A 23173-nucleotide genomic window follows, 5' to 3' on the forward strand; every position below is an offset into this window, starting at 1 on the left:
TCATAAAAAATTATTTTGGTACAAATATTAGTTGCGGTAAAATAATCCATTATTTTTGCATAACATTTTTGCGCAAATAGCTTAAAGCTGCTTTATGGTCGATCTTTAGCTTCTGGGCGATGCTACGACTACTAACATGCCGGCAACCTTTGGCTATTTCTGTGTTTTTATCAACATTTTCTTTAAAATCAAAAATGGCTGAACGGAATCGACGACACCAAAATTGCACATAATTAGCTGTTACAGTACCAGCGCCATAAACACCATTCACAATTTCAGCGGTTGGGCTTGCATTTTCGGCTTTATCAAATAAAAACTGTAAAATGTCTGAATTTTATCTTTGTTGACTTCCATTGTTAACACCCTGTAATTCACAACTGAATGGAACAAATTTAAATTTTGTTTTTAGTGTGAGAGCATAAATTTTAAATTGCCCTATCGACACTTTACGAGATATCGATCACTACAGCTATCTTCCGAGCAAATAATGGATTTCTTTTTCCATTTTCTTTTATGTTATGCCTCTGTTGAAAACCTGATTAGTTAACTCTTACGTCAAAGCGAAGCGTGCAAAATTTCACTAACATTGAAATAAAACAGACAGCCAAAACAGGAGCCAAATCGAACCGAGAAATGTTAATATTATATATTTCAAAAATAAATAGTACAAATCCATTTTCAACATCACGAAATAATATTAATTTTATTATACTCAAATAGTAGTCATTTATGTAGTAAAATTACATGCATATTCCTAAATTCCTTGAACAATTGCCAAACCTAGTACATTTAAATAATTGTTTTAGCCGACTAAACCGCTAAAATTTTAATACCTCGATAGAAGAAAACGTCGACTTACATCACTTCACTGGTTCATGTAAATATCTAATACAAATCAATCCCTTCTCATTCCTTCTACTTCCCGCACAGGTTTCAAATTATTTCACACTACCACTCCGAACACAGAGTTCGTTCGATCCGAATGTTAAAAACTTTCCCATCGGCATGCAAGACACTGTGTTTGGCGAGCAAATTTGTCTGCGTGGTGAAGTGGGTGCTGTCCTCTTGGCAGAGCCCACCACGAATATTAAAACGATATTCGATGCGGGCATACATTTCCCTTCGATATTCTCGCAAGACAATGATTTGCTCGAGCTAACATCGCGTTTTGTATTCTGTTATGCACCTGGTGGTTATTGGAGCCAGAGTTGTCTAGATCTCATACCGAGCGGTCGTTTCCCATCGCTAGTTCATGCACATCATTGTTCCATAGTAAAGATACAGGACACAATAAATAGTATAGGTGGCGTACAAGCTATATTACCGATATTGCATCGTCTCACAAAGCAACAGGACGATTTTTCATTGTCCAGCGCAGACGGCAATGATTCTTTGAGTAGCGGTGAACAGTTGCGTACACCGACCGCCGAGGAATTCTCCGACTGGGAAATGTTATCATCAAATTCCTATACTGGTACGTTGTGGTTATACATAATTATAATATTTTACTTTTTAACTGCTTCTTAAACGTTTTCAGAATGGAAAATGATACAATTTCCTATCGCCAGCTTTATCTGTTTCCTACGATACCTCACCCATTGCCATGAAAACAACCAGGAGAATATGCTGAATAGTGAATGTCTGCCAATGATTGGCGCTATGCTGCGCAAGTGTTCGCCCAGCTTATTTGATGTGAATGCACTGATGGCAACGCATCTTTTCATTGAATCACTGCAAAATCAGAAGTCGGAGAGCGGCAATGCGCACAGAAATTCAACACTTTTGGACGTGCTATATACCGACATCGCTTTTAACTTTCACATTTGGGTGCGCATGAACTTCGAAATAACCTTGGGACATGTGCAATATCTTAGTGCTATGATTAAGAATGATCGCAAGTTCTTTCGGAAGAAATTCGGTATACAATTCTTTTTGGATGTTGTGCGCGATCATTATAGCACGCCGGATAGCATTACACCAGATGATGCGAAGACCATACGCTCTGCCATGTATGCGATTGTTTGCTTTTACCTGCAAAAAGATGTGAATATTAAAGAAGTTTCTACAATGATTTCATTTCTGGCATCGGTGCGACGGGAAAACGTTTTAATTGAATTTTTGGAGATGTTGACATTTCACGTAAATGGCAAAAACTGCAAAGATCAAATGATTTTATTACTCTATGAACCGCAAACGGCAAATTTGCTGTATAATTATTTTGTGGATAAAAGTTATAGCACAGAGGTGCAAGAGGCGGCTATAAGGGTGAGTTAGAAAACTTTAAAAAAAATGAAGGATCATTTATCTAAATTTATTTATATTTATATTTCACTTTTTTCTCTTAGTTCATTAACAGCTTGCTCAGGACTTTGTTCGTTAATCAGAAATACAAACAAATACTGCGACTACATGATAGTGCTAGCGACAAGTCACTCTTTCCTGGCTTATTTTCCTACACCATACCTATGACGCTCAGCTCCACCATACTCTTTCATTTGGTTGACGAAATGCTGTGCGGTGAAGCTGATTACGCGGGCATTGTCTTCCTTGTGCATCATGTCAGCACCTGTGAGTTGCCTGTTAAGTTGGAAATTGCGAAACGTCTACTGCAAACCACATTTGTCAAACAGAACTCGCCGCAGGCTATAGCCAAACAATCGGGCTGGCAGGAGTCCATCGCACGTCTACTAATATACAAACCGATTACGAATATAAAACCTGATGAGGAGAAACGCAAGAGTTTTGGCATTAGTTTGGATGTGTTGTTGGAAGATAATGACGATTTTGCGAATCAATCGGATTTGATTAGTTTCTGTGAACAGCAAGTGGAATTAGATCAATTAGGAAAACACCCAGACGATGAGCAACCCGATGGTGGTTTAATATTGAACGAAATACAAGCGAGTGTCACTGAGGCAGCTAATGTGATTGAAAGTGAAATTAAAGGTAAGAAAATTGTGCACCCAGAAAACTCATCAACTATAACTATCGCTAAGTGAAATATGATAAAGAGAATAAGTTGCCGGAACATGTTAAGTGTCGCATCAGACTACTAATTCACAAGTACCATATAATTGTGAGCAGTGCACCTCCTACATATGCTAACTTCAATTATTTTCCTTTTCAATGGACACCTGAATTTGATGACGTTTCCTACACAGGTTAAATATGATTTCATGTGGTTAACTTCAGCTAAAATTGCCATTTGCTGGCGATTGTTTAAGCGTCCTCGTTCTAACGACGCCAAGTCAAAGTTACCAAATCGACCTAAATATATATCTGGCCGGGACAACATTTTCCAAAAATTTAAATATAAAGTGCTAAAACAAAGGGCGGCCACCCCAGTAAACTAGCCTTGTCTAGTGAACAGACTATAATACCACCCCTTACGTCACAGGAATAACTCCTCGCAACAATCTTGCTCAAAATACTTCTCCTCAGGGCTGGTATCGAATCCAACCCTGGGCCAGAAGTATTCTATTTGCTGCGTCTGTCATAAACGGCTCTACCCGGACTCCACCTCGGTTAGGTGCAATAAGTGTAACGGGTGGAGCCATCTTAAGACCCATAGGGAGTGGTCCACACGGTATGTGGCCACGTGTTGCTCCCGCCAGCAGGCGTCTGATGCCTCCACGGCTACTACTCCCCCTGATAGGCCGGTACCACCAACCGCCACCACAACCCACACCTCCACGGTAAGTAGCCTATCGGAGCAACACAACTCTCCCGACTTAGCGCAACCCCATCCCTCCTGCTCCAACCCCAGTGCGGTGACAAACCAGCAGCTCTTGGTTCCTCGCACAGTCTGTTCCGTGTGTCAGACTGGAATACCTCGGAATTTGGTATCAGTCAAATGCAATTCTTGCAATGGCTGGTGCCATTTTCGGAGATGTTCCGGCCTGCGAACCACCCCTGAGTGGACAACTGACTACGTTGCCAGCTGCTACAGAGCTCTGCACCCGCAACCGCCCCCACCGCCACCATCATCAGGCCGCAACAACTACAGCGAATTGCAGAGCAGGCTCAACGAAGGTAACCCAACGCGTCCCTCACCCCCCGAGTTACTACGACCTTACCAAGAAGCTTGAAGCTTCTTCAATTCAACTGCAACGGACTTGCGAGCAAGACGAGAGAGTTGACTTCATGAACCGACACAGTATCACAACAGGTGCGGTCCAGGAAACCCAGCTGGGTCCTCTCTGATCACCAGGGATGGCTATCGCGATGACGATCGCGAGCGAGACAATGGTGGTGGCCTAGCGTTTATAGTCCACCACACAGTGCAGTATCGTATCATTGATGAAGGCATCGACCGCAGGGACAGCATCTTAGATTGTCAAGGCATAGCTGTCCGGCCAGGCGATTTCGAGCTCGAAATATATATAATGTTTACATACCCCCTGTCAACTGCTGCCCGGCAGGATATCACCCTGATATAGGTGCGCTCATCAGAGGGGAAAACCGATTGGTTGTAGGTGACTTCAATGCGCATCACGATCTTTGGCATTCAAGCCTGCCAAACGATCGTAGGGGACAGCAATTGGCAGAGCAAATAGACGATTCGACATTCAGCACTGTGAACGACGACGCCCCTACCAGGGTAGTGGGCAATTGCAGCAGCTCGCCTGATCTACCACTAGGTAGCGCGGGTTTGATAAATAGCCTAACGTGGCGACCTATGCTATTGCTTGCATCAGACCACTTGCCCATTATCGTCTCGATTGAGAGACCTGCCGACTTCGTTTCCGCGCACCATCGGTCATATTTTAACTTCAAAAAGCTAATTGGGTCGGTTGCAGCATTTCTCAAAAATAGAGAGTGCTTATACTGTTACAGCAACATCAACAACATGGTCGAATTAAAGTCTAAGTAGTCGCTAATGATTTGTGTTGTTTACATTTAGTTAATCAAATTGAAAATAATTAAAAAGGTAGTTCTATCTCCATTAGGTAGGGCGTAGGGTCCACGAACTAAATCACTTAGGAGTTAAATAATAATTTATAATAATATATGTAATTATTATATAAATGAACTTGAAATAAAGCGTCTAAAATTTAATATGCCTATCTTTTTGTATACCAATTTATTTTACAGAGTTGGCCGAATCGGTTTCTGGTGCTGTTGTGGAAAACGTTTCATCTGTTTTTTCAGTACTACGCCAAACAACTCACGATATTCAAGATACTTTCGAGTCATTGACTTTAGGCGGTTCGGCTGACGCCGAAACAATGGTAATAAAATAATGGAAATATATCCCTACTTCACTGAATAATTTTCTTTATATGTATGCGATTTTATTATTTAGAGTCTTTCACGTCGGCGCACAGAATCTATAAGCTCAGATAGTTCAACACAATCGCCAAAACGCAACGTAAAGAAAATTGACGCAGAAGTAAGTATAATTTGTTCTTGCTGATGCTGTTGAATCTAATAGTTAAGTAAAAAATATCTTTTCTAAGAACAAAACGACTGATTTTGAATTTCCACCTGATGCCGATGTGGATGGTGAAGAACAGCTCGTGTACCTGGTTTCAAATATATTATTCACTGTTTTCTGGCGCGGCGTTAGCAATGACCATCCACAATGTTGGAAGGAACGCGGCCAAGTGTTGGGCTGTATAAATTTGCTGGCACTCAACAACGATCTAGTCACATCACATCTCTCGCTGCGGCTACGCATTCTGGAAATGGCTGTACAGGCATCACTATTTGATTTGTCAGAAAATGGCAATCAAACATTGATAAATCAAGAGGTGCGCAATATTTAATTATATACATTAGGATGGCCCTAAAAAAATGTCCCTGTTTTTTAATTAATTTTTTTTTAAATTTAGTCGCTATAAAAAATGATATAAATTATTATTTTTTTAAACAAATCATATAAAATATCCTTTAACTTCGGGTAGAACGTAGTGCGAAGGCGAAGCTAGTGAAGTCGTTACGGCTATAAGCAAGTTATTTAAGATTATTCCAGTTGGTATTGGAGTTCCTTAGGTCGGCATCTGTCATCAGCTTCTTGTCCCTTGCAGATTCCGAGAAAGGACAGGGCTGCAGATATCGCGCGTATCTTTGCACAGTGTGTGGCCTCTCCAACCAAACCACCTGCGTTTGATGGTTAGGTCGATGGGGAGTTCATTGCTCGATTCCAAAAGGTCCGTATTAGGAATGATAGGAATGAAGCTTTTGTCTGTATCAGCTAAAATGTTAGCGCCCAAGACTCGCAACCATATATCAGCATGGACCTTATATTGGAACTGAAGATCCGAAGCTTTACTTATTCCATTTGCAACCGAGATAACAATAACCCTTCTTGTGGTTGATTTCCCTCGGTTTTGTTTACATTTATTTCAAGGCCAACTTAGATTGCACGTGCACTGAGCATGTCTTAATTATTTTTTATATCCGTCCTTTTGGCAGCAAAACAAAGCATAGTGGGGCATTTTTTGGACATTCCTTAAGCGAAATTAAAAGAGGTGATGAAATAATATTGATCTGTAAACATTTTATACCACATTTAGGGAAAAGAGCATTTTTACGAACTCAATGGCAATTTTCACATCGTTGGCGGCGCGGATAAATATTAACTGAAAAAGATAAGAAAATAGGTCGCTTGTATTTAATCATAACACATCAACGAAAGAAATTTTGTTTGGCCATTCTAATATACATGTGAACACATACCAGTTTATACTAATACTTCTGTTTTTTCGCTTTTAGAACGCCTCACAAATTCTACGCATGGTCTACGATCTTGTGGTGCTCGGTTCGAATGAGGATGAATCAAAGAAATGTTCGACAAAGTTGTTAGATGGCGTTTTAGCTCTGTTGGATGCTTTAATGATATTTCAACAAGGCTCTTCGGACGATTGGTCAGACATGATACGTCTATGTTTGGGCTTGCTATTGAAATGCTCATATCATCCTAATCCAGGTGTGGTTGCAATGGCTACGGCAAAGTTGCATGCAATTTTACAGAGCCGCAGCACAGAAGATCCCAGCGAACTGGCGTATTTGTTGTTCAGCATTAATCGTGCATTGGACAATGCAATTGAAGGTTTGAGCTTTGAATTATTTGCAAATTATTTCAATCATCTATTGCCGAATCATAACATTTGTGTCGCCTTTATTTACCAATACTAAACACACTTCTTTTCGAGTGCGTAATCTCGAATTAATATTGCGGAAAGAGTTTTATTCGATCATAAGTGATTCGGTTCACCATAATCATTTTCACTTTACTACTAATTCTCTTTTTACACGATAGATATGCTCACAAAAATTTCGTGTAAAAAAATCATGTAAAAAGAGAATTAGTTGAAAACAATATTAAGAAATTATTTTTAGAGTTCACTTAAGAATTCATTTCGTGCTTATACATTTTAATTCATTAAATATATTATAAGAAATATATTATTAAACCGCGAAAGGAAAATCTACCGAGTCTCAGAGACTTTTCTTGAGACTAATTTAAACGTTTCGTACATGTGTCGAAAAATCTCAATCTATAGGGTTTTCCAGAGGGTTAACAGAGGTGTTATTTTGATATTCAAAGAAAAATGCTATTTTTTAATATAAATGATCGGATGTTTATTTCATTATAAAGAGGAAGGTATGCCGTTAATAGTGGAAAATAATATAAGGCAAATGACCACCACGACCACGCTTACAGGACAATATCCTTTTCATGAAATTTTCCATAACCGAATTGAATCGACCCTGGGCTGTTGGCATAGACCTTCTCGTTCACGTGGCTCCAAAGAAAAAAGTCACAAGGTGTTAAATCACAAGATCTCGGTGGCCAATTGTGATCACCTCTTCGAGAGATAACATGACCCGGAAACTTTTCCCGTAAAAGATCAATGGTTTCGTTGCTTGTGTGGCACGGAGCGCCGTCTTGTTGAAAATAAACGTTGTCCAGATCAATACCATCCAATTCCGGCCATACAAATCGTTAATCAAATCTCGATAGCGCAATCCATTCACCAATAACACCTGTTATTGGAAAACCCTATATTTGCTCTATGAGATTCAAGAAAAAGTCATAAAATATTGAAAATTTTGTTAAAATAAAACAATTCGTGAAAAAAAATTTAGGTTTTTTCTTTTTAACTCGTGTTTGTGTAAAGAGGGAATTAGATGTATTTTGTATTTAAATTGCATTACTTTCTCGTTCTATATTCCAGTTGGCAATCCGGAGGAGTATTCATTTCTGATGCCAGTTATGAAAGCGTTACTCGAAAAATGCCGAAACGCTTTTAATTTGGATATAAATTTACCTGATTTACCGCCTACCTCTTCGGGCCCAGTTTTTTTCAACGATTTTCAAATGTACAGCACAAGCAAAAAGTGGCGGAATTTTATCGAACGCATCGTAAGTAGAAACTCTCATACAAAACAATTAACTATAATTCTTATATAAATATTTAAATATTTTTATTAGTGCATAATTTACTTAAAAACTTAAAACATAAATTATAAATAGATAAAAATGTCGCGCAATTAATTTTGTTTTAAAAATGGCGAAAGCTCGCCAATAAAGCAGTGAAACTAGTGAATGAATTAACTAAATTTGCGACTCAAATAACAAAACATACGAATTAAAAAAAGGAAACTGGTTAGTCGAAAGAAGAAGATTGGCGTGTGAAGAGACTCGCGAGCGGAGCTTTTTAGACTCACAAAAAGGGTTTTCATCTTTGATGGTATACGCTTTACATAGAACATACTTCCAAGGGCAACAAAATTCAGTATTTGATACGTATTTGATAGTATTTGATAAGTTATTAAAGTCAAATTCTAATTTAATTCTTATTTCTATTTTCCCCACCCATATACCGTACTCAAAAGAGTTTATGATTGCTTGGCAAACTCTTCACAAATGTTGCCAGATGTCGTTCGTAGTTATCGTTATGAGGGCTTTTGAAATAAGTCGTTTCAAATACACTTTTCGTTGTACGATGGGGTGCTGTTTCGTCTCTCGCAGAAACTTTTTGCCTCGTAACAGGAGGCGTACGTGTTGGCTGCCGCTGAGGATTCGAGCGCGTTCGGTACAAAGTCTGACCGTTTTCATTCGGTGTCATCGGAGTGCCACCGTAATAACTATACGAACGCGATTTATCTACCGATACTATTGTACGCTTCTCACCTTTGTCATTTAATGGAGTCGTTTGGCGCTTGCTTGTAACTGTACTTGCAGGTGTATATTCCGCCATTGTTTGTTGTCGATTAGAGGTCCTAACAGCGTTAGGTCTACGCCCTTTTGGTCGTACCATGGTAGGGGTAGGTGTGGATGACGTTTGTCCTTTCACTGCTGGCAGGACTGTTGGTGTACTTCCACCACGGATACGTACTGGATTCCATGCAGTACTGACGTAACTATGGTCGTTCGCTATATCTGGTGATATTGTGGGTAGAAAATAATTACCCTCGTTGCTGTTGGGTTGTGCACGCACTTGATTGGATTCATCGACATCAGCGTCCTTGTTTAGGGCAAACTGATTTTTATTTCGTTGATTTGCTTCGAATGCTTCTTCCAGCTCGGGTGTGTCTAAAATGTGCTTGGGAGTGCTGTTGCGCATACGTTTACGCTTGCTTGATGCTCTGCGCCCCTTTATGGTGCTGGAAGGAGGTACGTTGTCGCCGTTGTCTTGTTTCGGTGTATGTGTAGGGGGCGCATTTACTGTTGGCACTGGTGAGGATCCCGATTGTGCGTGACCATCCATGTTGTGGCTTTCAAACGAGTGTGGTGGATAGGTTTCATGTTCCTCGTTGCTCGATGCCTCGAAGGGTATTGGATCGTAAATAGGCACTTCATAACTTGACTTGGGGTAATTATATGCAGGCGGCATATAATTCGAGTTTATGGGTAACTCTTCAGAGGGTGTTATGTAGTCCGGCTGAGGATATTCTGAGTGCGAAGCTGTACTGGTATAGTCCGCATCAGGCGGTTGTTTTGAAGACTCGGGTGCGCCATAAAATGGTGGTGGTTGCGTTTCAGGTACTTCAAAAGCACCTGATGGCGGATGTATAGGCGGCTCAGGCTCTTCATAAGATGGAGATGCAGGCGAATCAGGAACTTGATATATTTTAGGGACATGCGATTCAGGAACTTGGTAAGGTGGAGGCTCCTGCGATTCAGGAGCGTTATAAGATGGCAGATCTTGTGATTCAGGAGTTTCATAAGGTGGTGATGGATGTGGTTCATGGAAGTCATAAGATGGTGGCTCAGGTGGCTCAGGCTGGTTATATGAAGGCGGATCAGGTGATTGAGGTATTTGGTAGGTGGCTGGTGGATGTGCTGTAGTTTTGGGCACGCTATACGTAATTGGAGGATGTACTGGTGGCTCAGCAAAATTTCCGGATGTTGGGTGATAGTTTTCTATCAACGAAGGCTTATGGTTGGATGGTGGTAAGTTGATTTCATAAGATGGCGAATATGTAATCTCGACATTTGTTTTAGCCGGCGGCTCGGCAAAGCTGTGATGACCTGAACTTTTGCTGGAACTGTAACCAGTGTTTGGTATTTTTTTATCATAAACATCGTAGCTATTCACCGTTGATGGATTTGGTGCGTGATGATCGGGTTGCTTTGTGGGTGGAGAAAAAAGTAACGGTATATTTAGATCTGGCACACCATACTTTGTAGCCGGTATATGAATATCGGAAGGAGAATTTGCTTCCGATGAAGTGAACTCGTAGAACTTGTTGCCATTTGCCGAGGAGGGCGTATCATAGCTGCCCATCGGGTGCATATCATAAACCTTTTCTGGTGGACTAAACGTGTGCGCTTCTTCAAAATCACTACTGCTAGATATTTCATATGCTCCACCATGCTGTTTCGGTGCATTTTTATGAAATGGCTTACTTTTTTTCGTTTTCGTTGTTGTGTACGAATAGGTGGGCACCTCCTTATCTGCGTCATAACTGCTGTATTCTATATGTGATACCTTCGGTAACTCTTGAAAAGCGTGACTGGCATGACTATAGAAATCCAAATCCATTGCTTGGTCCTCATAATGATTGCCGTTTGGTGGATGCACTTCATAATCGGCCGAATTAAAGTGATTTGTCAGATCCAATTCCTCGAAATGTGAATATTTCGGTGGATTTGAAATGTCTGGCAAATATTGCTTGGTTGGTTTATAGTAGGAGATCGGTTGACCGACATTGGAATGCGTTGGGCCATATTTATATTTAGGCCACTTGTAACGCCTACGCGATTTTGTGCCGCGCTTCGTTGGACGCACCACATGTCGGATAATGGTGAAAGGATGTTGACGGCGCTGGCGTACTAACTTAGCTGCCAACGCCGGCAAAGATACGTTTGTTGGTGTTGTTGTTGTTTCGAATGTGTTAACGAACGGTGTTGTAGTAACAGGCGCTATTGTTGTTGTGAAAAATTCTATGGAACTGGTTGTTGTTTCCGTGCAAACATCGCACACTGAGAGTATTGCAGAACAAATCTAAGGGAGAACAAGAAATTATTAAAATTAAAAGGTGTTTTTTTAATGGCGCATAACTTTAAACTTCTAACACTATTTCTGTGGCAGTCGATTTGACCATTCTGAGGTTAGTTTAGCCTTAGTAACGTTTGCAAATTATTCAAATTGGTTTTGAAAAAGTGATCAACATTTGACGCGTTATAGGGGAAGTAGCGGCTGAAGCTACTGTGAAAGATGTGTGCATATTGGATCTGCCTGTAAAAGTGAAATGCGCAAAATCAGCCAGTCCATAACCCTATGGCAAGTAGCGACATCGTGTTGGAACCGCATCAAAAAGTTGTTTATCATGGCGCGATAGCGTTCGACACTCACTGTTACATAGGCGCAAACCTTGTCTTTGAAGAAATATGGGCCGGTGATTCCTCCAGCCCATATGCCGCACCAAACGGTTGTTTTCTATGAATGTAATGACTGTTCTTGAAAGGCTTTGGGTTTCCCTTCAGCCCAAATACGGCAATATTGCTTATTGACATAGCCATTAAGACAAAAATGGCCTTATCCATGAACACCATAAGTTAGCCTGAGCACGCGATGAAAACTTTTCACAGAGCATCGATTTTCGTAATACAATTGTACAATTTGTAAACGTTGTTGAGGCGTAAGTATTTCCATGATGAAATGTCAATGAATATTAAAAAAAATTATGTATTTAGTTTGACAGTAAAGACGCGTGACCTATCAAAAAAACGCTATTCAAAAAAGTATCTCCAATCTGATCACCCTTTATAAGTGTTTGATCCAATATACATTTTTAATTTCTTTACGCATTAAAAATTTGTTTCTCATCGTTTGGTAAGACGTAATAACATAACATGATTCAATAATAAAAGGCTTGCTCAGTAAGCAGCTTTCTCATTCCCTCTTGATAAATTGGCTCCCTTAGCAAGACACTGGGTTGTTAACTCTAGAAATTTTTAGCAAAAGTGGGGGAAATGTAAAATTTGTAGGAAAAACATTTCGTTTTCAAAAGGGTGTATAAGCACTTGCTCGGTATGTGAATAACCAGGACGATATGGAAAACATACTGACATACAGCTTAACTCAGGATATCACAAAGGATCTTTTTGGGGCAATGAACGTGAAAGATGGACGTTTTGGCAATTTGAGTCCAATGCCTTTCAAATATAGGTGGGGGAAGTACTTACTACGTTACTTTAAAGATACATAAGTTACCAACAAGAGCTCATTTAGCAATATGTAACTAATCATAGCCTCCTGATGGCAGATGGCTTTTTATGAGGCGTTTTTTCATGGCAGAAATACACTCGGAGGTGAGCCATTGCCTGTCGAGCAGGCTCTGCTATTACAAACAACATTTTCTATCATTTGGTGTTTCATGCCCTTGGTAGTTTGTCAAGTAGTTAGGAATGAATAATCGCGACTTGGGGGTCAAAACTCCAAACTTACGTGGGCATAGCATAGTAAAGCAAGGCGCAAGGAATTCATTAGGGCCATACTGCTTAGGTAATATAATAGCTTCATATTGGTAAAATTTTCCAACTTCGTGATCAGTTTTCAATTTAAAAATTAATTCACAAAATATCAATCTGGGTTTAACTTAATAACATTTTTTTTTTATATCATTGCTGGCAATTTCTGTTTGTACCAGTTATAATTTACGTAAAAAGAAAACGTTTATTGCCACCATTTTTACCAAAAAGGTATTTAATTTTTCCACTTTCTAAGCCCTTCTTAAATGCGACCTTTTGTAAGGGAGTGTCAAAATTCTAATGTCACAAGCGAGCAAACCTTTAATAATTGAATCTTGATAACATAACAAAAAAATACACTTTTTGAAATACTGAATTTCGAAAAAATTTCGCACTTTTTGTTTTTTTGCAAAATAAAAAGTTTTCAACTACTTTTTTACTATTGTTTGTACATAAAGTCGCTCGTGCAAGTAATGACGATCATCTTGAACCTAGAATCATTAAAATCGGTTCATTTTTGACTAAGTTATGCGCAATTAAAAAAAAAAATTGTCTTATAAAATTAAAAAAATCGATTTTGAGCCGGAAAGCAAAATTGCTGATAAATCTTGAAAACAATTTTTTTCGGGCGAACAAAAAAATACGTGTCTCATTATTTTGACCAGAGAGCAACATATTTAAATTACATCGAAATCGAAGAACATGTCCTGAATAGTCCGGTTCAATTGAAATGGAAAGCATCAACTATATTGTAGACCTCTTTATGAACCTCCCATCCTCTATATGTCGGAAAAGGAAATGTCAAAACTGTCATGATATTAGACTTTGCCCCAACTGAAAAATTAAGTTCTTGTTGAAAAACTTTGCATATTAAAATTGTGCTAAGAGAGCGAACATGGCGCACAGTAATCGATGCGTTCCGAGAGAAATCTAACCATTCTTAATATGCTGGAATTATCGATGTTTCACTGAATTACTTTTAATATTAGAAATAGCAACAAATTTTTAGAAGTGTCCAATCGCTTCCTCAAGTCACACAGAATTTGTCTAAACTTGGTCCTTCAAGCCATTACCATTTTATCAAGTCTGGCATATCTTACCATTTTCCAAATTTACTGCTATAATTTAAGGAATCATAAATTCGTTCAATCATATTCTGATAGAAGTTGATGCTAGCTCTTTGCCACCGGTTTTTGCTAGCTCGACACGCATTCCTTCAGTTCTCAAGACTTTTTTTAGGCTACATTACTTATGTATTCGGAATTCATAGAGAGAACGTCGGTTCGAATCTCGGTGAAACACCAAAATTAAGAAACACATTTTTCTAATAGCGGTCGCCCCTTGGCAGGCAATGGCAAACCTCCGAGTGTATTTCTGCCACGAAAAAGCTACTCACAAAAATATCTGCCGTTCGGAGTCGGCTTGAAACTGTAGGTCCCTCCATTTGTGGAACAACATCAAGGCGCACACCACAAATAGGAGGAGGAGCTCGGCCAAACACCCAAAAAGGGTGTACGCGCCAATTATATATATATATATATATATAGCCAATCGTATTCATTGCATAATAGTTATTTATCGATGCCAACATAGAATTGTAAATGCTCCCATTTGTAGGGCAGCGTCAATATGCTCACTAGAAAATTGGATAGAAGGTTTCGATATCCAAACAACATCAAATATGAACTGCAACAGAAGTAGAATGTCAAATATAATTAAAAAAAAGTATGATTTTTTTGTTATTACTCAAAGACGTAAGTTTTACGCACGTAATCTGAAGCTATTCATAATTAAATTTAACGTTCAGCTACGTGCAAATCGAAGTAAAATGTTGCGACAAGCAAATGTCATAACAATACAAAAATACAAATGAAATCAATATTTCTTTTTTCATATTTATAATTTTCATAGTTTACCTCTGTATGAAAAAAACCGTTCGACTTTATTTTGATCGTATATTTTTAATACTACATGCACATGTCTGTATACATAAAGGGTCCGCCATATAACTTTACGGAATTAAAAATGCTATAAAATAGAAACTACTTAATATTTTTCCAATTTTTTTTTTTTTTTATTTTGAAGTACAATCCTTCCGGTTAATGATGGAAAACAACTTCATTCATCTGGCTGCCTCGGCTAGCCATGCACCATCCCATAGGACATCGCGTATGTTGGTCTTCAGTGCATCAATTGTTGCTGGTTTGGCTTAACACTGGTCTTTGACGGCACCCCAAAGATAATAATCCAACGGCGTCAAATCGCAGTTTCTCTTACTTTTTTCGCAAAGTAACGCACATACGCTTCATTCGGTGCTTTTCTTCTTCCCATTGCGGTACGTAATTTTCGTACACATTCTGCAGCATTACCATGATTTTCAAAGTAATGTCGCAATATTTCCCAGCGTTCTTTGAGCGTATACACAACCATTTTCGTTCAGCGGAAGAATAAAACTAATTTTTCCCTCAAATCAGATGACTGCTAAGTGTTACCATTCTTCAAATAATACCTAGTTCAAATCCGTAACGATAGATAGCGGGCCCTGTATTTATGTGCCATATACGCACAAAGGTTGAGTTGTGAGATATGGTACATTCATATCCAATATTTATTTGCTTCCGATTATAGTTCAGTCCAACATTTTCGAGCTTTGGTCGTAAAATTATATCGAATATGGCAATCGCAAGAAATTCAGTTTGTTAAAGATTATTCACTTACTGGAAAAATTGTTAAAATAAAATTGTTGCAAAGCGAGTAATCTTCATAGTATTCCATATACTCGTATGACACTCAAATAAGATGCAGAACTTTCAGGCTCTTTGTAATTTATTTTGAGTTTTCAAGGTGCAGCTCGTTCATTCCATTGCTTTCATTTCAATTCAATTCCTCTTATGTATTTCTTTTCTTTCTTTTTATTGTATAATTTAACTTCTTTCGCTTGGGGCAGGCAATACGCACAGTTTGCAAAAAGCGACCAGCCTTCTGATTGCTACGAAAATCGGTTCAATTCGAAATAATCCAAATGACCTCGGACATATCTCTCGTAGACTGTAAGGACAGGATCAATAAACAAAATTTTGCTTATCTAAATTTACATAATTTGCAAAATTAATCACCCTATTGGAAGATTTGTGGAACAACATCAAGAGGCACGCAACAAATAGGAGGAGAATATTTGCCAATTAGACAGCTGCGGTATGCAAAGAGACAAGCAATGGAGTGCGTAAATTTGAAAAAAAAAATCGATTACTCAAAATCATTTTTTTTTATTTATTCAAAAAATTATACAAAATTGGATTATTAATATTGCGGCTTTGTATTATTGGAATATGTATTTTTCAGTTTTTCCAATCGTGTTTTGTTTAATAATGAATTTTTTTTAAAAGTTAATAGTGAGTTGTTAAAAAAAAATCAAATTAATTATAAAATATTTGCGCATGTCGAAGTAAAATGTGATTTGGAAGCTACTTGCAAGATCAAAAATGTTCAAGTAATCTCTACGCCCAGTTAAAAAAAAGTAGATTCGAGAGAAACGAGTTTAAAAATGTGCTGCCGAGGAAAGATCGAAAATTAAATCTTTACCATAAAATTCAAAAACTTTTCCAAAATCCTAGAGTTGTGTTGTAGCATGTGGACGATCGTTGTAGTTTTGGAATTTAACATTGATATGTCTTTTTTCGAGTTGTTCTCATTTTAGCAGCATAAACATTCCACATACATGGAGTGACAGTCCTTGGCCGTATATAAATTCGGGTCGTTCTGGTTATGTGGAACCGACTGCCATAAGTTCATATTCTTAATACTGGGTTCGAACAGTTGCTCTTAATAAACTAAAGCTCAAACAAATTGTGTGACTCGAGCCATGCTTGCACTTTGTTGTTGTTGCAGGGTCAAAATACTTTCCCATTCCAATATATTCATAATACTATGCAAAAATCAGTTATGTTATTTATATTATATCATTTCTCCGGTTTCACGCAGTTCATTTTAGATCATTCAATTGATTTTAAATGATGAAAAAAAAATGCTACGTCCTCCGCAATTAATCGACACATTTTTATTTCATCTCGCTCCAGTAGTGCGTCCTGGGTGTTTCTAAAATCAGCTGACGCGCGTCGGTTGCTGTTTGGTCGCTTTCTTTCGTCACACCCTGTACTACATATATATGCCTATATGCTTCATATATCGAATTTTCTATTGTGTAGTACATCTGTCTATAATCGGTAGATAACATACACAGCTGTGTGTCGACGACTTCATCCATGCGAATGCGTGACAATGCAATACCAAAAGCTATAGATACACATATCTCACATACATATGAATGTATGTAATATCTGCATAAATATGGATCCAAATGGCCAAACAAATAAGACCATACATGACAAAATTGCAAATAAACAGATGTAAGCGGGATAACCACGATAAGTACATACATAAACCAGTTAAATGCAAACACGAAGATAAAAGCCAGAGATAAAATCGATTATTGCATGAGTAGTTTATTCTTTTGTGGTTACTCGCACGCACGTTTTCATACCCACAGAATCCCAGTTCCCGTGCATTAACTTTACACGTTTGCCTGTTCTGGTGGTCCTGGTTGTTGGCTCACCGCTGCATAGTTCCCACGCTTTTACAGCTGATTTATAGCTGCGCATACGCACACTTTTGAAATCAATTTTGGCGCTTTCACTTTTCGGCGACACAAGCGCTCATGCATTATATAAGTATTTATTTGCTTGAAGTATCGAAATTCAAGTATTTGATAGCATGGAAATTGAGTCATAAACTTGAATAGCTTGTTTGCAGCAACTTTTGTGTTGTTCCGCGAAGTTGGTGGCTTGAATGCTACTGCATACATATTATAAGTTTGACCAACAGACTTACAGGTAATACATGAGTCAACTATTTTCCTAAAATTAGAAAAAATAGTCAAATATCCTTGAGCAGCTAACAAAAAGTGCGGAAATCTGCTGAAGTAGACATTCGCCAAAAATGCTATTGCTAGCAGCTCTCGGCCAATTTTCATCAATTATTTTTTCTAATTGTGGGCATAGCTTTACCGATATAGTAATTTATTTGAGTTTAACAACGGGTGTCAATCGATTTCTCTGCATTCTGCCTTCTTTCTCAGTCAGTTGGCCCACATATTTATTCCTTGTCCACTCAGTCGTCGAAAGTTCCACTGCGAATTTAAATATCGTGAACTGGGCTACACATCTATGAGCGTTTCGAGCGCTTATGGAAGGTGGCGCTTGCCCACCTGTCCTCTGCCGTCGAGCGTGAATGCAGATTATGACAAGGGTCTTGTCCAACGCTGTGCATGGCAAAACTTGGCAACCAAGTCTCTGCCTTACCACAAATCCTAAATTTGCGACTCTTTTCTTACTGATGCACACAAAAACGACTACTAACGTCTTTGGCCAGATGGGAGCTTACTAAAGTCAACAAATGAGTAAATGATTCTTTACGAGTATACCAATGGACCATTGGAATATTTATAGTATAACCATGTTTGGGACCCTGCAAAAGATTTTTATTTGTGCTGTTCTGAAAAGATAGAATTAAAGAAGTCCTCGTCTTTATTGGCAAAAACAAAATTTACCAGAAAATTGTCACAAGCCTCAAGCAGTAAGAATCACAAACAAATTTTGCAAATACCATAAAAAGCAAAGTAAAGTAAAGCGGAGCTTCTGGCGCGTTTTTAAAAAATTAAAAACAAATAATCACCTTGAGTATTTGACTCGATACGATGTGGCATTGATTAAGTGGTTTCTTTATATTAGATGTATTGAAATCAATACCAACGGTTTTTTGGCTAATCTTCAGTTCCTGGATAAGTAAGTGACGAGATGTGGGACCGATTCCTCGATTTAAATGTGTCTACCAAATAGTGCCTATCTTCGACGTCCCTATTACCAGAATGACAGAAGTGGAACATAGCTTTGCTGTTGCATCCCATACGGTATTGGGTCCATAAATAACAAACTTTCTGGTCATCTGCTCCGACATAAAACTGTAAAAAAAGTTGTGAAGTGTAATGTCAACCTATACTAGGTTATTCAATAAGTTTTGCGATTCGATAAGAGCCGGTGTTACTACTGGCCTAATATATTTTATTATGTTGGTACACTCTTCATATGAACGTATGTGAAGTTTCATTTTAATCTGTCAATTCATAGCCATTTTATATCGACGTGTCACAGTATTTTCTACAATGGGACAAATTAAGCATCGTGCAGTGATTGATGGGTTGCTGAATTTAATCGTGCTCGTACAAGTCTTGAAGACGATTCACGTCAAGTCTTAAAGACGCCCAAAAACGTATAAGAAAATCGTCGAGTAACTTAAAGAGATTTAGTAGAAGCTCTACACATCTCATTGGGCAGTGTAAGCAATATTTTGACTGAAGTGTTGGGTTCCAGAAAGCTGTGAGCACAATGATTGTCGCATTAGTTAAGAATTGAACGAATGCGACTTCCTCAGCTACATTTAGAGCATTTTCGAAAGGATAAAATTTAATTTTTGTGTCGATTCCTCACTATGGATGAAACTTGGGTCTATCACCATGATTCTAAATCAAAACCAGAGCTGGTGTGAACCTGGTTCCTCAGCTCCGAAACGAGTTCGTGTCCAGAAATCGGTCAAAAAGGTGGTAGCATCAGTTTTTGGGGAGGGCGCGAAAGGAATTTTGTTTGTGGCCTCTGGAGGCAATCTCTCAAGGGACATGGTAGCATTTTCCGTATTTCTCCGAACTTCGAACAGAACGCTCTATCCGCAAACTAGAGTTTGAGGGTCGTGCTATGGCAATCTTTCCAAATAGACAAGATTGGGTCGAGGGGAAAATCTGCACCGAAGCTTGCACCTCTGTCTTCACTGATGGTTCCAAGATGGAATCGGGAGTCGGAGCAGGGGTTTTCTCTAAATCAGCCAATTTATCTATCTCCTTTAAACTGCCGAACACTGCTAGTGTTTTTCAAGCAGAAGTCTTTGCGATCCTGCAGGCATGCAAAATGCTTAGGGAACGCGAGAGGTAGGGAGAAATTATATTAGCATTTTCTCCGAGAGTCAAGCCACGGCTAAGGCTCTAACGACGCCATGGTGCATAACGAAATAAGTAAACTCCTGTAAGGAGGAGATCAAATCTCTTGGGTGTGCAGGTAACATTTGTCTGATATGGGTTCCAGGACATAGGAACATAGAGGAAAATGAAATTGCTGATTAGCTTTCCTGGAAGGTGACTGAATTGGCCTCAGAGCCCTCCTACCCGATCATCGGCATCCCACTGAGAGTTGTTAAAAGGGAACTGCACGAATTATTTCTCAGGAAAGCGCAGAAAAGATGGAGCTCCATTTCTTCATGTGCTATTTCGAAAACCCTTTGGCCACAATACGATACACGAAGGACCCAGAAAGTCCTTTGGACTCATCGCCATTCAATTTCCAAACTCATAGCGGTGCTAACCGGTCACTGGACGATCGGCACACACGGGGAAAAGCTAGGGTTACCATTTAACCCCCATTGCAGAAGCTGTGGGGAACTTTCAGAGAAAGAGACTGTAGAGCATTATCCGGGTTTGGCAGCTAGACAACTAAGGTTACTGGGCGCTTCTTTCTTCGACAGCCTGGGGAAGTGCGCCAACCTAAATCCAATCAATCTCCTCCATTATATCAACAGCTCTGGATGGCTGTAGATATCTGCCTGTTGTAATGGTATCAAAACGGCGCTTTAGTGCTACTTGAGGAGTGCCAGACCGGCACTTCAACTATTTCACCAACCTACCTACTTGCAAACTGATAAAACAATAAATTCTGAATGTTAGTGTAAACTTTTAGGTCAACTGAAGGGAAAAAACCCAGTTTGCAAAAGAAAACAAAGCCATTTTTCATCACTTCTTATGCAACAGTTGTATACCGCCCCCGAACTGTTGGTAGTTTTTATGAGAAGCCTTTTTGTGACAGTACGCTGGGAGGTTTGCCATTCCGAGGACCGACCATTGCTATTAGCAAAATCTTTTGATCTTTTGATGTCCACCTCTTCAGGCCCACAACCGTCATAGAATTCAAAACCAACCGAGTGATAGTTATGCTCCAACTTTAGAGTGGTTCGGCCACTATGGTTTTTAAAGTACACCGGTGTTTGTAATAATAGCAGCGCAACATATTGCAAAGATTTGACTTCTTTTCTTTTGAAGTTTGTTTTATAATTTTTGTACAAAATTAACAAAATTCAACAATTTTCACAAAATTTTCAACTTGAATTTTTCAAAAATTTTGAGTATGCAGTTTTATAACACATTGATTTTGGTGTAATACCTAAAACACAAGTTTGAAGTGGCTTAGAAATCGCGTTAGTTTTTAAAAATGTTTGTTGCTGGCGGTCTTGCGCATTTTCGCCATATAAAAAACTTCGGGTATTCGTTATGTGGAAGAAAATGCAAAACACTGTCAACAAAAAAATGATCAAAAATCAGCGCGATTTTCGAGCCACTTCAAACTTAAAACAGAATAGAAATTTTGTTTAGCTCTGACTAAAATATTTGAAATTTTTATGAACATTTTTTGAATTTTTAAAACTTTGTCCAAAGTTTGAAACTTTGAGTTCTATGATTTTTGTTGCAGTATGAACTATATCATATATAATAAAATAAAATGAAAAAAAAGTGATTAAAAATAAATAAATGACCAATACTTTGCAATATGTCGCGCTGCTATTATTGTGAGCAAAGGGTTAGATGTTTTTTGTTTTCTCACAGGCGAATGATTTGAGTTCAAACAAAATGGTTAAATCTACTTATTTCGGGTATTCGTTAATAATTATATTATATTTCTATTTGTTTATTTTATTTACATTTTAACTTTACTTCCTTTCAATATATTTTTGTTTTTTAATAATTTTAATGTTTATTTTGTTTAATTTTTTTATATTATATTTATTTTATTTTCTTCAATATTTATTTTTGTTTTATACTTTTATTTTGATTTTAATGATTTCATTTTATTGTTCTTATTTTATTGTATTTAAAATTTTTTTATTAAAAAAATTTTTTAAAATTTGAATATTATTGTTTTCACACTCATCTTTCCTTTTTATATTAGTTTAACTTCTTTTAATCCTGCTTTGTGCCACTTTTTTCAATTATCGTCTGTGCATTAATCGTGATTTCATTTTCCGCGTAGCTAACACTTTTTGAAATCAATTTTCGCGGAAGTGGGTAAGACTTTCACTGCAGACTTTGGTATATTTTTTATCATTTATTTTTCATTCTTCTCATACATTTTTGACGGCGATCACTTCATGTAACATTAATTACAGTACAAATGTTAACTTCGTCACTTCTTCATATTTCGAAAACTATTCCATTTTTAATTGGGAGTGCCCGTCACAAGCGAAACCGATTGGTTTTTTAATTATAATATTTATGTTTATTATAATTTTTTATTAATTTTTGTGCTCAAGTTATATTTACAACAGATTATATAACAACAGATGCATACCACTTTTAAATCGTATTTTTTTTTATGAACTTACGACGAGTATCCAAAGTCGCCGCATGATCACTAAATTCTGCTATGAACGCTACGAATGGCTCCTCTGCAATATAAATCACAGTTCTTCATTTAAACAGAAAATATTAAATGGGAACATTCATATGATACTTCGGTGCGTTCGCCTCTAATTCACCATTGTTTTTCGTGAATGTGGAAAATCTTATTAATTTTTCGGCGGTGTGTTTACTCATTCGCGCTCATCACGTCTTTCACGTTGACTTTCTTTCAGCTACTAAACCCATCCCAAGAAAGTGGTCTTGTTTTTAATGAAAATGCAGGCAACTATCCAAATCGTGTTGCTGCTGCATTTGCTAAAACTAGCATATACTGTATGTATGTGTACATATACTTATAAACATATATGAGTATATTCATTTTGGAGTTGCTGCCTTTTTGCTCAGGTGCTGCTACCACTGCCAGGGCCATTGTTGCTTCTGGCGTGTTTGTGTTCGCCGCCTCTACTTCAACTGGCAACAATTGCTGTCGGCTGCTCAACTGAGCAAGTTAGTGTATTTTTGTGCTTTGTTTTGATTTCATTGAGTATTTCCCGGTTTTTCACGTGATGATGCGCTAAGGCAATTTTTCAAAAAATCTAAATGAGAGCAAAGGGGTATTGTGAGCTCTTTTTGAATTAAAATAAAAATAATAAGAAATATTTGTAAATGGAGTTTATTGACAGTTATTTCAAGTATTG

The 23173-nt window shown here is 38.1% G+C and overlaps 2 protein-coding genes across 4 annotated transcripts in view; one reads left to right on the plus strand and one right to left on the minus strand.

Annotated features, from left to right (window-relative positions):
- The window catches only part of LOC129242312 (neurobeachin-like protein 1), a 167631-nt gene that overhangs the window by 8839 nt on the left and 135619 nt on the right, over nucleotides 1-23173 (plus strand). For both annotated transcript variants that reach the window (XM_054878888.1, XM_054878889.1), the window contains 8 exons: nucleotides 931-1474; nucleotides 1538-2265; nucleotides 2346-2946; nucleotides 5095-5231; nucleotides 5306-5392; nucleotides 5460-5753; nucleotides 6718-7054; nucleotides 8184-8371. In XM_054878888.1, the coding sequence (XP_054734863.1) occupies nucleotides 931-1474; nucleotides 1538-2265; nucleotides 2346-2946; nucleotides 5095-5231; nucleotides 5306-5392; nucleotides 5460-5753; nucleotides 6718-7054; nucleotides 8184-8371 (2916 nt within the window). The remainder of the gene's footprint in view (nucleotides 1-930; nucleotides 1475-1537; nucleotides 2266-2345; nucleotides 2947-5094; nucleotides 5232-5305; nucleotides 5393-5459; nucleotides 5754-6717; nucleotides 7055-8183; nucleotides 8372-23173) is intronic.
- On the minus strand, nucleotides 8520-22691 carry LOC129242313 (uncharacterized). 2 transcript variants are annotated; one of them, XM_054878891.1, is made up of 3 exons: nucleotides 22588-22691; nucleotides 22460-22522; nucleotides 8520-11459 (listed from the first exon to the last, which is right to left on the minus strand). In XM_054878891.1, the coding sequence occupies exons 2-3, from the start codon at nucleotides 22481-22483 to the stop codon at nucleotides 8838-8840; spliced, it is 2646 nt and encodes an 881-aa protein (XP_054734866.1). In that variant the 5' UTR covers nucleotides 22484-22522; nucleotides 22588-22691; the 3' UTR covers nucleotides 8520-8837. The 2 variants fall into 2 exon arrangements, with proteins under 2 accessions (XP_054734866.1, XP_054734865.1); XM_054878890.1 differs by having other exon boundaries at nucleotides 22460-22680.

Source organism: Anastrepha obliqua, chromosome 3 (genome assembly GCF_027943255.1).
Source record: "Anastrepha obliqua isolate idAnaObli1 chromosome 3, idAnaObli1_1.0, whole genome shotgun sequence".
Lineage (NCBI taxonomy): Eukaryota > Metazoa > Arthropoda > Insecta > Diptera > Tephritidae > Anastrepha > Anastrepha obliqua.